The following is a 12,973-nucleotide window of genomic DNA, read 5'->3' as shown; positions in this document are numbered from 1 at the left end:
TGTGTGGAATTGATTGGATGGTTGTGGTTTGCTATTGGCTGATCTCGTGAGTGACAGGTTATAGCCCCGCCCTCGTCATCAGAGAAGAGAAGAGATGCTGCAAGAGGGAGGGGGAGTTATTCTGAATTTAAAACAATAATGATGTGTCCACGTACAAGTCATTTATAACAATATTGCACAAAATAATTAAAATGAACAATTTTGATTTAATGGTGACTTTAAAGTTCTACACAACCTCTTGTTTGTAAATTGTTTTAGCTTATTAATTGTGATATCAACTTCCAAAAGATTTTTAGAAGTCTTAGTTCTGTTAGAAATAGTAGAAAACACAAAAATGACCTGCAAATACACATAAAACACCCAATACGAAACCTGATACACCCACACCCAGTACAGTAGTTGAAAAGAGAGGGAAGTTCAGGAAACTCTTCTGATTGGCTGTTTTGTGATTGATTGATTTTGCCTCATTTGATGTGGACAGACACATTGCTTGTTGGTGGTATATTGTCATGGCTCACATGGTTAAGACGCAGATTAAAACCTAAAACTGTTATTTTGCTGCCTTTCAAGCACTGCTGTTTCCTATTGGACGTCAGTGGTTGGATGTGTGCTTGTTTAGTGACCCTGAACATGTCGAGGAACATACAGACCGTATCAGTCAGAAATGTTGCACTCTTGAAGTTGAATGTTGGGTAATACTGAGTATAAGAGGTGAAGCGTTCCTCCCTCATCCGTCTGAACACCAGACAGGCACACACTTGCTGAAGTCATAGATACATGTCAACACAATGTTCACACTTCTCTATTCACTGCACAGTATAGAGAAACCAGAGATGTTTTTGTGCTGCTTTTATTGTTAGGATTCTGAGAAGATTGTTGCCCTGAAGGAGAAGGTTTCTGTTTCCATTGTGTTTCTTTAAGTGTAATCCGCAGGGAGTCGGACAGCAGCAGACCGTACAGTGTCTCTGAGGATTTGTGTTTTTAAAGAGCAGTTCACCGAAGACTGAAACTTCAGTCATCATTTACTCACCCGTATGGCATTCCCATCCGCTCTTATTTTCTGTAGAAATTGTCCACATGACTCATTATTGCAAGGCTTCTGAAGCCACACGCAGTATGTTTTGTTTGAGGAACATGAAGCAAATTAAAGGGAGAGTCCAATCATTAACTCGCCCTCAGGGAACTGCACTGAAGCCCATCGACTTCCATTTTATGGACTTGCAGTGTGTGATGTTTAGCGGCATCTAGTGGTGAGGTTGTGAATTGCACCCAACAGAAGTTACGATGGCCGACAGGAAGTGACGTCGTCGTCTGAGATAGCAGAGAGTAGCCGGTTAAACAATGAGGTTTCTATACAAAGATAAATTAGGAAATTAGGTTTACTTAATTATTCAGTGAAACTCTGTTATTGCGAATATTGTTTTTTCTTTACACGAAGAACAACACAGTGACGAAACGCGTTTGTCCGTTCAGGGCCACTGTAGAAACATGTCGATGTAAGCGGACCCGCGGTGTGTGTGTAGAGAGAAATGCTCATTCTAAGGTAATAAAAACACAACGGTTCATTAAGTAAGGTCTTTATACACCACTGAACACATAGTTATGTACATGATATTGCATTTCTGTAACAGATCCTCCTAAATACTACACAACGCAGCTTTAAGAAAGACATTTCTCAAAATATCTTCTTTTATGTCACACAGAATAAATAAAGATGTAGTCTTGTGTCAGTAAAACCCTGTTTACTCCTAGAAATAAGATGTATTTTGGTCGATCGGTTCACAAGTAGACGAGGGAGACACATTCCCGTTTACACCTGGTGTTTTAATCCCTCTCTTTTGTCCACTTTCAAACACTTCTGTCCTGATTTCTTTGAGGGGAGGAACTATGTGGTTTTTTTTTTTTTTTTTAGATCTTTTGGGGGTTTTTTCTCCCAAAAAACACATAATAATAGAATACAAGTTGGGAACGACATGTTCACCTCGGTTTGGGTGAACTATTCCTCTACAGCTCTGTAGTGTGAAATCACATTACAGTGTTTAATTTTTAATTAAACTCATAAATCTTAATGCCTGCATTGCTTGTTCTTGCGCTCAGGCTGACTAATGTACTCCAGTAATGTATCCGAGAACATGTGCTTCGGCTGAAGGGAAGCGAGGGCCGGGAGAGGAAGGGACCCGCGAGGACAATCTGAACCCAAAGCAAAGAGTCGGCGCTACTCACCAGTTCCTCTTTTATTCTGCAGAAAGAACATTGTTTTAAGGCTCGTTTTGGCCTAGTTGTTTCCAGTGGTTGAGAATAAGGCCAGCGCGGCTCCCTCAGGCTCCGTACGAGCTCCGGTTCAGAGAAAACGCCTGTGCCGGAGATCAGAGGCAGTCCTACGCAAACTATGGAAGCTATGAAGCAAACCTTTTTACTTTGATAACAGGGTTTTTATTTATTATTTAGGCATTTGCAACGGTGAGAGATGTGTTGTGGCTATGAAAATCTCTTTTTATGTGCATAAAAATATCTCTTTTCACAGGGTGTTTGAGGTGTGGGAAACAACACCCTTATAGTCATTTTTTGTACACTAATAAAGCAGTGATGCTCAAAATGCAACCCGCATCTGGTCACAGTTATCCAGTGAGTGTAGGGAACAGTCGGCTCAGCCGGTCGCCCACCCCCCACCCCCCCCCCCCCCCCCCTCGGGCCCCGGAAGCGAGCGCTAGTTCGGACATGTCATTCCTCATCCACTGATGATCATATAACATATACAGTAAAGATGATCAGGACCCCTGCAGTGCCAAAGGCTTTCCTTCATTTCCCAACTAGCGTCATCATGGTTGGACTGAATCTTAACTGGAGATTGACTTGCGAGGTAATCGATTACTGTATTAAAGAGAGCAGGACTTGGCGATATAGCAGAAAAAAAATGATCTTAACATGCTTGATTGTGTGTGTGTGTGTGTGTGTATAAAACATTTGGTTGAAATGATGGTTCCTCTAAAAACGCTTTTAAAGGGGACTTGTCCCGTGTTTCAGTGCTATAATCGGGTCTCCAGTGCTTCTGCCAACCCAGAAAACATGAACAGTGAAACCCAGTAACTTTTTGTTAAGCCTTTCTCTGCAAACACGTCCTAAAATAAGCCGATCAGATTTCACTCCCCTTCTGACGTAGGAAGAGGATCTTATTATAATATTACCGTCATTAATCTGCACGTTTACACACACCAGCCGACATTTGCTTTCTCAAGCGACAGTGACCAGTTCCAGCGCAGTGGCAAAAGATCCAGCAAAGCCTGAAACTGTTCTGTGGTTGAGCACAGACGAGCACTGAACACTATTGACCAGAACATGTCACCGCTGTCTTATAAAGACCAACTTGTGGAAAAGTTAAACATGATGATGAGATGAATCAGTGTTACTCCACTACATCCATGTCTCCACTAAGCTTTCAGAAACGTGTGTGTGTCTAAAAGTGAACCTCTGAGTCTCTGTAAAGCTGCTCTCGCTACTGGTTACTCTGAGACTCTGGATGAGTGAGATTGGTGTGTTGTCTGAAGCTCGTGTAAAGGCTCCGCCCTCTTCTGAACGGAGGCGGAGCTACAGCTCATTTGCATTTAAAGGGACACACACAAAAACGGTGCATTTTTGCTCACACCCACAAAGGGGCAAATTTGACAAACTATAATAAATGATCTGGGGGATTTTGAGCTGAAATTTCACACACACATTCTGGGGACACCAGAGATTTATATTACATCTTATGAAAAGGGGCATAATATGTAACCTTTAAGCCAGTGTCAGACAAAATCAATATCAAGATATTGAAAAAAAGCTAAATATATAGCTAAAAAATTCTGAAATTGTGAGCAATGAAATTGTCCTGAACTCCGGAGTTGTTAAGATCCATATGACAGTTTAAGAGTCATAAGTTGTGTGCAGTTCACATGGGATTCTTGTAGTTATCAGCTGGGCTTGTTGAGTACCAGAATGCTGTGGTGATGGTGGTTGTCAGTTTCTGATTACCCAATGGCCTTCATTGAGATTCCTCACATAGCAGTGGGCCGGCGTGTACAGGCCTGTCCGAGTCTCCTGCCCCACATCAGTTTCTGCCTCCTACCTGGAGCTGTCGTGCTATTCAGCCACTAGAAAGACACTTTTTAGCTTGGTTTTGTTTGCATACACATCATACATACACTTGTGGTTGTGGTGAACGTACATGAATAATCTGCAGCACCGGCACGCATGTTTGAAGTGCTGAAACTCAACGCCTATGAACAAGAGCGTCGATTCGTCGAATCCACATGAGAGACACCACCTGTCAAAAGTTAGGAGTAATTATGATTTTCCTAAATGCTTTTGAGAGAAGCCTCTTCTGCTCACAAAGGCTACATTTATTAGAAAAATACAGTAAAAACAGTGAATTATTACAATTTAAATCAGCTGTTTCCTATGTGAATATATAGTAAAGTGTAATTTATTCCTGTGATCAAAGCTGAATTTCCAGCATCATTACTCCAGTCTTCAGTGTCACATGATCCTTCAGAAATCACTCTAATATGAGGATCTGATGATCAAGAAACAGTTATGATTATTATCAATGATGAAAACAGTCGTGCTGATCCATATTTGTTTGGAAACTGATACATTTTATTTTTCAGGATTCTCTGATGAATAGGAAGTTCAAAAGAACAGTGTTTCTTTGAAATATAATCTTTTGTAACATTATAGGTCTTTACTGTCACTTTTGATCAATTTAATGCATCCTTGCTGGATAAAAATAAATAATTGTTCAGTGTTTAGCAGCACAACTGTTTTTCAACACTGATAATAATCATAAATGTTTCTTGAACATTGTTTTTTGCATATTTTGCATTCACAGGAATAAATTACATTTTAAAATATTGTGAAATATCAGTACAATTTAAAATATCGGTTTTCTATTTTCATATGTTACTGAAACATATTTTATAATATTTTTTTGAAAGTCATATTATTTTTTCTTGTTAATTATTCAAAACTTTTGACCTTTAGTGTACCTCTCATGAATAAAGACCCCATTTGACTTCCATAATCAGACATATTTCTGAGTAAAACATGTTATTCAATGACAAAATGTGTAGAGCAACACAATTCAGTGGTGTGATGGCAGGTTGACTTGACCAGTTCCCCCCCCCCCCGTGTGTCCACAGGCGATGTGGCGTTCGACGTCCGCTGGTTCCAGGGCTCGGGCTGGGCGGTGGATAACGGAGGAGTGCCTCTCATCAGCATGGACCGCTGGGGGGTGGTGAAGAAGAGCTCCAACGACAGCAGCCTGGAGCGCACCGACCGACACACGTTTGTCCTCAGCCTGCACAAGACGCAGGACAGAGATGCGGGAGAGTACCACTGTAGCGCCACTCCCTGGCTCCTGTCCCCGGCTACTGGAGCCTGGAGCAAGCAGAAGGACCTCACCTCGCCTTCAACGTTCCTCTCGGTCCAGATGCAATGTAAGATCCTAATGGGAGTCTAGTCTAGGGATGGGATGATAAAGGGGTCATGAAATGCATTTTCAGATATCCTGGAGGATAGCTTACTCAAAACAAAGTGTAAAAATGGTAATTTTCCATCCTCGTTTTCTCTCTGCCACCAACACTTCCTCTTAAGAGGTGTTACCGCTTTCAGAAACGGCAGTAAACCCCCACTGCTGTAATAATTGGCCAAGTTCATCGTGCCGTATCCATGCCCTCCTCCCCCTCAGCATGTGTCATGTATGTTTTGACATTCAAGATGGAGAGCGCTGTAATAGAGCCGTGTATGTTTGAGCCAGAGTCAAATTAAAATGAACCAATGCAACCACAATGATTCCCCCCGAGGACAAAGTACTCGACACTGCCAGAGCTTTCGATACAAGATATTTAGGAAAAAGTGGCAGCATGTTGAGAATAATAGTCAATAATTGTATCCCTTAAAACTCATCTTTGATCACCAAAGTGACATATTTAAACGTGAATTTCGTCATGCCTTAAAATATCTTGAATGTAACTCGACACACCCTTTCCTCATTTAGTATACGTGGTTCTATGAATATGCAATGGGAAATACTTTTTTTATCAATTTGCAGATGGTTTGACTTAAAGCATATTAAAAACACCACATAGACATATAAACAACATTAAAAGCTGGATGTTCACCACAGGGGGACTTTAAGAAAAGAGTCTGTTGTGAAATGAGAGAAACAAACAAAAACATTCTCGGTTAATCTCTCAGGCAAGCCATTAAAACAATAAACTTCAGTCATGCATTTCTAAACGCCTGATCTTTTGGAAGGGTATGTGCAGTTTCAGGAGCTCAGGGACAGACCACCATCAGACAGTCTTATCTTTCTCGACATCTCGAACTGCACTATTGCTCTTGTGATGATGGACAGATATGAGTTATTAAGAGCACACCTGCTTCATTTGCATGTTAAAGGACGTCTGAAGGAAAAATGGGCCGATTACAAATCCTGCAAAACAAAAACTCATAATTTGAACTAGGGAGTTATCTTTGAAGTATGAAACTTGCAGTATGATTTTATTATATATGGAAATATCAAAAGCATTTAGATTTGCCATTTCATGACCTCTTTAAATTCTGGTTCTGAATCTGATTGCATTGAGTACGGTTCATTAAACTGTTACAGCTTAAAGAAATAACCTGTACACAGATGTCTTTCTATCCAGCACAGTTCATAGTCTGTCAAAAAACAACATGAAATCACCATGAATGTATTCGATTTGACTGCACTATTTGCCAAGGTTTTTTGAAAAGTTGAACAGTATCTTTCCGTGAGAAGTAGTTCTGATCTTATAGCTGTAATTCCCACTCTAAACAAAAATGCAATGCAAAACCTAATGGAGACAATTGCCAGAAAGGGTCAAAAATTTCATTTCATTTAATGATGAAGAATCTTAATACCATATTGTCCCATATGTGGCTGTCATCATGAGCGTTGGTGATTGACAGTGCTGATTGTGTGTGTTGTCCTGCAGTGTGGGAATCTCTGAAGATGCCGGTGGGATACGGGGTGTTTGCTGCCGTGATCGCTGGTGTCCTCTCGGTGCTGCTGGGTCTTGCCGTCGCACACTGCTGTTTCTCCAGGAACCCCATGCACACACCTCGCCCCCGAAACAAGCTCATGGACCTGGAGATGGACTAAACCAGCCCTCCGTCCCCGACCCTGCCCAAAAACACTTCAACCAACTCCGGGACTGGATGTGGATATGCACATTGCTTAACTCGAGACGGAGAGCCTGATAAAATGCACTCCGAGGATTGAGCCACGGCTCCATATTCCCAACTCGGGAGCAATACACTTATTATTCTCAGGAATAAAGCACTGACGGCCCAATCCCGATGCCCCCCCTCCTCCCCCCTTGTAACTTGTAACCCATCCTGATTGCTGATAGGATGAGAGCATCAGGAATGAGATCTGTCGTCCGGTACAAACGTGTGACTGCACTATGACCAAACCAGCAATGTTAGAGTTTGTACAGTTGATTTGAGCAATTAATAGGAAGGACTCTTAAGGAAAGAGCCGAGAATCTCTCAGTTGTGACTGTGGCGGACTCCAATTTTAGACTGACCTTTTAAACCGCCGCGGTCCCAGAGGATTGGTTTGTCACGTCCACTGTGACCCTGCCCGTCTGTCAGAGTTATGAACCTAAAATGACTGACCTTTCCTCTCGGTGGCACAGTGTTGATGGATGGGGGCTTCAAGACTGCATCCGTCTGGGATCCAGAAGCGAGCACTCGAGGGAACGGACCCAACTGACCGCCAATCCGCGGCTCGGCTTCCTTAAAGAACGCTTGTCTGGCATTTCAAAGGCCCTGATAACTGATACCAACACACTGTTGGCATTAACTCTTTCCTCACTTTCACTTTCCTGCCCACAAACAACAAGAATTATCAGTATCCATCCTTGCATTTGTTCCCCCTCTTGTCAGAATCCACTCATTATGCCGATTCTCACACACTGGACCCACACTGACTCTATTATGCTGGATCCTTCTGTGAAAACGCCGTCTTTATCCACCATGTGGTCAGCGCTGTATTTTCTGAGAAGGGAAGTAAATGTGTGTGAGTTTCCAGCTGTTCAGAGCCTCATTCATAGACCAGTGTCCACAAGATGATTTACTTTTATATACAGTAGTCCCGTTATGGATATTAAAATGGATGTTTTCATTTTTTTTTTGTTTTATTTTAAATTGTGTGAAATTTTATGTGCTTTAACCATCTTTTTTTCTTTCTTTTTTTTGCTAAGAGGAAATAAGTATTTTCTCTCTGTGTTCAGTGACTCACTCCAGTTCGCAATGGCAAACCAACAAAAGCGTATTTCTTAATAAAACAAAACTATAACACTGTGTTGACTTGAGCGTTCTGTTTATCCCGAATCTGACGAGAAGCCCCTGGGAAATGCCTCCGTCTTCTTTTTTAAATATTAATGAAGATTTGTTTTATATGCATAAAAATGCAGTCATATATTTTTTCATTTCCTGACGACTGGCTCTTTTTCATTTCATTTCAGTTGTACTTTCCTTCATTTAGTCTTCTTCCTGGTCATTTGTCCTCTGTCCTTCATCATGACAAAAGCTGCTGGCTTGCTTTATTAACAGAAACCTGTATTATTGATTACATTAAATTAATTAACCACACCATGTTTTTTTTGTGACTCCAGATATTTCAAGAACTGTATGTTCTTCAATAAAACTTTAGTAAATTTGAATAATTAAAATAATATAATAATTTAAAGGACAAAGCCCACTATGAAAGCGTCTTAAAAGTAGTCGAGATGACGTTTTGTTCTATAAGTAATTTATACACAGATCATCTTCCTATTGGACCGGGTCTGTTTGCAGGGAATGGATCTAATAAGCACGATGTTATGAGTTTCATCTTCTGAAGAGTATTAAATTGTGAAAGAGGCTTTCACCCATTTATATATTACGTACCATTTTGAAGTTCCACATTTTGAAGTTCATTTGTGTAATCATGTATTTGTCATTGTCAGTTCAACAAATACTTCTGTGTTACTTATGTAACTCCCTCAACAAGTCTCAACATGGGAATTCCCCGTCTCTCCTCATGAATGCTAATGAAGGTTTTCAGTCACACGTCATTTTGTGACGTCAGGCAGAGTTTATTTCGAGAGCATCTGAACCGGTTTAACGTAAACAGTCTTGCCTTGAGGGGCCTTGACCTTCGACCCTGAGCCACGTGCTTATAAAGAGGTGCTTTCCTTTTCCTGATGTGCAAGTCTAGGCTTTCATCGCTATCCTTCATTTGAACCAATAGGTTTCTAATGAACTTTGATGTCTCTTTATCACACACTGGACTATCTGAGAAGGCTCATTCTTGTGCTGTACATCTTTTTGGTTTCAGCCCAGACCCTACAGTACATACTCTACTAAAGCACTGATGTTTTGAGAAGGTAAGAACAGCTCTGGCAAACATCAGGATTATTTGAGAGAGGGTGAATAGGGGCGTGGTGGTGTTTGTTGATAACGTGCTCGCCATGGCAACAGTGTAAACAAACTGACATCAGATCTGCTCTTCCCCTTACTCCCTCAGTCAGGATCGTCCCGTTGTGCCCACTGAATCTAATTGAAACTATTAAGGGAAAGCATTCCCACCAATCATAGCAGTTTCAGTAACAATCAGTGGAGGGCTTGTACGTGCCTTGACATGATTAATGTCTCATATGACAAAGTGAAGTGCACTACGCTACATCACTATAGATGGTTGACCAACACCAGAAAGTACCAGTTTCCCAGTCCTTGGCAGGAGGCCTGTGAGGTGAACTACATCTGTACAAGCACGTACAGAGGATGACACAGGTGAGGATTGCATCAACCTGAATAGTGCCGTGCTGTAAAATCACATTAACTTTGTGTTTACCGAGTGTCAGACTTAGCTGCCATATTCTCGTCTTTGCTCTAGGTGACTGTAATAGCGTTAGAATTTGACATTGAAGAACTTTGTATACTTTTGATGTTCACGTGTCAATGGGTTAATATGCTTAAAGTGTATGTTTGAAGACAAATACACTGAGAGCAAATGCAAACCTTTCCCAGAAACACAGCATTTCCTTTGCATTAGCGCATCGTTCACATTCGGTTGTTGTGTTTTCAGATTCAATTCCAGGAACGTTCTCTTTAAGTTATTTGTTTTTGTAAACTCAGTATGTTTTTACATATGACACTGAGACTCCAACGCATGTAGGCCTCTCGGATACAGAGCGCTATTTCCAACGAAGCCCTGGAAAGTCGTAATCACTACATCAGGTGCAAATGTACCATCAACACAGACTCTGCATCTGTTGTGTCTGCCGTATGTTTACACTTACCCCAACTCAGAAACTCTGGGCTTAAAGAAATGTCCCAGTTTCCCACTCGTAATTATGATTCTGTGGCAGCGTTCATGTGCATTCAGCTCATAAACACGACCTTGAGTTGAATGCACTGACTCCACAGCAGGTTTGATTTGCGTGTTATATCTTTACTTACATTTGCTCACTTCTGATTGGTTGAATTGCGAGGAGTGAAGTATACTACTAAAGTTTATGCTATATGTCTAACTTGTCAGCTAAGTTTTTCAACTTTTGACAACTTTTTGGAGGTTTGATGTTTGGCTACCATTTTTACTAAGGCTTATCTACTTAAGAAATTACGTGCCAAAAAAATTGCATTTTACAAGCCAGCAGATGGCGCTGTTTTCAATACTCTAGGCTTTAAAAAATATATTAAAAAAATCAAGTGTTTACTGTAACAATTTACAAATGTAAGCTTTAATGAAGGTCCATATGTATATATTTATTAATAAAATACATAACAGTTAAGCGCATAGGCTACTGAAAGTGATAATGTCAAAATATGATGTTAATAAAATTGTGATAAAACACAATTAAGCCATTGGGAACTTTTTGGTCTCATAGATCACCAGTATGTCTGGCACAAATATCTTTAAAAAAAACAACAAAATAGAACTTTATGTTCCTCTACGTCAAAATATTTATTATTTTACTGTATTATTGTTTGATGTCTATATCTGCTAATTGTTTGTCTCGATTCTTGCCCCTTGCCCAATCTTGACCATGTGACTAGCGTGATGGATTCTCTGAAGTATCAGGCCATTTTTGGCAAAAAATTGTGATGCTTTTATTGTGTAAACTGAAGCTAGATGATCATTGGACTTTCCAGCAGAACAATGATCCTAACATGCATCCAAATCTACCAAAGCTTGCTCAGATAACACCTGCTCGGTCTCCAGTTTTACATCCCTCTGAAAACATTTGGTGAGAACTGAAGAAAGCAGTGGCACAGAAACCAACAGATATCAGTGATCTGGAAGAGGAACGATCTACGATTCCAGCAGAGAGTCATAAGCTTGTCAGCAATGTTTATTGGAGGTTATTAAAAGTAAGGGATTCTCTACAAAATACTGACCACTGGGGGTTGAATAATTTTGCCTTTTTAGAGCCAATATGATCTTAATCAACTTTACATTCTCAGAATCACTCTGATGTCTATCCAAATTACTATGATGTTACTTATGTTTTAGTTGCTGGATTTTCATAAAATGTTGTTCACTAGAATAATTTGCAGATTAGGGGGGTTGAATAATTTTTATTGATTGTTGTAAGAATGAATTTATGATTACTTTTAAGTTGCATCATGTTTACATCTGCTGTTATGTTATGTAAAACGTATAAAATTAAAGAATATAATATATTTTAGCTATACTGTATGAGTGAATAACCAGGGCTGGAAAAAGTGCGTGTCAGAGACCAAGAAAGACACAGATTGACAGATTTGATTCATTGATTTATTCTGAATGTATTTTTTTATTTATTTAAAATCAGTCTGGAAGTGTTTGAGCCACAAGAGGGCGTCCTAACAATATGGCATTGGAGAGAGTGATTTCTTCAACGCTACATTCAGTGCTTCAACACCCATGCTAGGTGTAATGACACTAGAACAATGCTTATTATGGAAAATAATGTAGTTTAATGGCTGGGGTGAGCACAGTATGCAGTTACAATGCCACAGAACTTTCTTATCAGCATTTCCTTGTTATATTTATATTCACACTCACATTGTGGTCAAGCTTAGCACTCTGAGAGCACAAAAGTGAGTTCTTCCTCTGTAGCTCAACCCACAGCGGTTTCTGTTCATGACACAGAACACGTACAGTAACGGGTGTTTTGTTAAGTAAAGATATGGTTTATTATTTCCAACATTTCTGTAATATATCAAAGTATAAGCATATCATTTAGAGTAGTTTTGAATATTTAAAAAACACTGTAAAACTTAACACGGTTGAACATCAAATTTGGTTTAAATTCTTTTCCTGTGGAGTTGAAATGACAGACAACATTACTGGAGAGGTTTTGACTGTTTCAGAAATTCACTTCGCTGTGGAGAGCCGTTCAGGCCTGCTTAAAATGGTTGAGGCAGCGTATTTCTACCCCTGTGTGCAAGACACTGGTCAGTTTACAATTGGATAAAATAACCACAGACAAGCAGACGCCAGTGTCTCCTCCTCTATTATTTTAGTGAATTAAATGCCGAGTGCCTGGTGTCTATTTTGGCAGAAGTAGGCAATTGTGTCTCAAACTCATTTCACTAACATCTTTTTGCTCTCTGTATCTAGGAACATTTCTACTGTCCTAGATATCAAATGACATCTGGCCCATTTGTGGCCCACATCTCCCATATTCTTCTGGCCCACATACCGCATGGAATGAAGGCATAGTTGGCCCAGTTGAGGCCCGGATATGTATGATATCTGGGGTGGATCTCTTAGATTGGTCTTTGACACATTCCATCTTGACAGCATTATAATATAATATTTTCCATTGATTATAAATTGTGCAAAAAAGAATAATAACAACTTGATTTTTTTTCTTTACAAATCATAAATCACATATTTAATCTCAGACCTTTCGTTGACTCCGTTGTCTACTTT

At 40.1% G+C, this 12,973-nt stretch overlaps 1 protein-coding gene across 1 annotated transcript in view; it reads left to right on the top strand.

Annotated features, from left to right (window-relative positions):
* The window catches only part of LOC307164178 (prostaglandin F2 receptor negative regulator-like), a 32,982-nt gene extending 25,382 nt beyond the window's left edge, over positions 1-7,600 (top strand). The window contains exons 7-8 of the mRNA XM_079880648.1: positions 5,178-5,474; positions 6,999-7,600. Coding sequence (XP_079736774.1) covers positions 5,178-5,474; positions 6,999-7,165 — 464 coding nt within the window. The 3' untranslated portion in view covers positions 7,166-7,600. The remainder of the gene's footprint in view (positions 1-5,177; positions 5,475-6,998) is intronic.
* Positions 7,601-12,973: the final 5,373 nt, after the last annotated feature.

The sequence above is a fragment of the Squalius cephalus genome, assembly GCF_949319135.1.
Source record: "Squalius cephalus genome assembly, chromosome: 9".
Lineage (NCBI taxonomy): Eukaryota > Metazoa > Chordata > Actinopteri > Cypriniformes > Leuciscidae > Squalius > Squalius cephalus.
The sequence above is the reverse complement of the archived record's forward strand: the minus strand, read 5'-3'. Positions and strand labels throughout refer to the sequence as shown.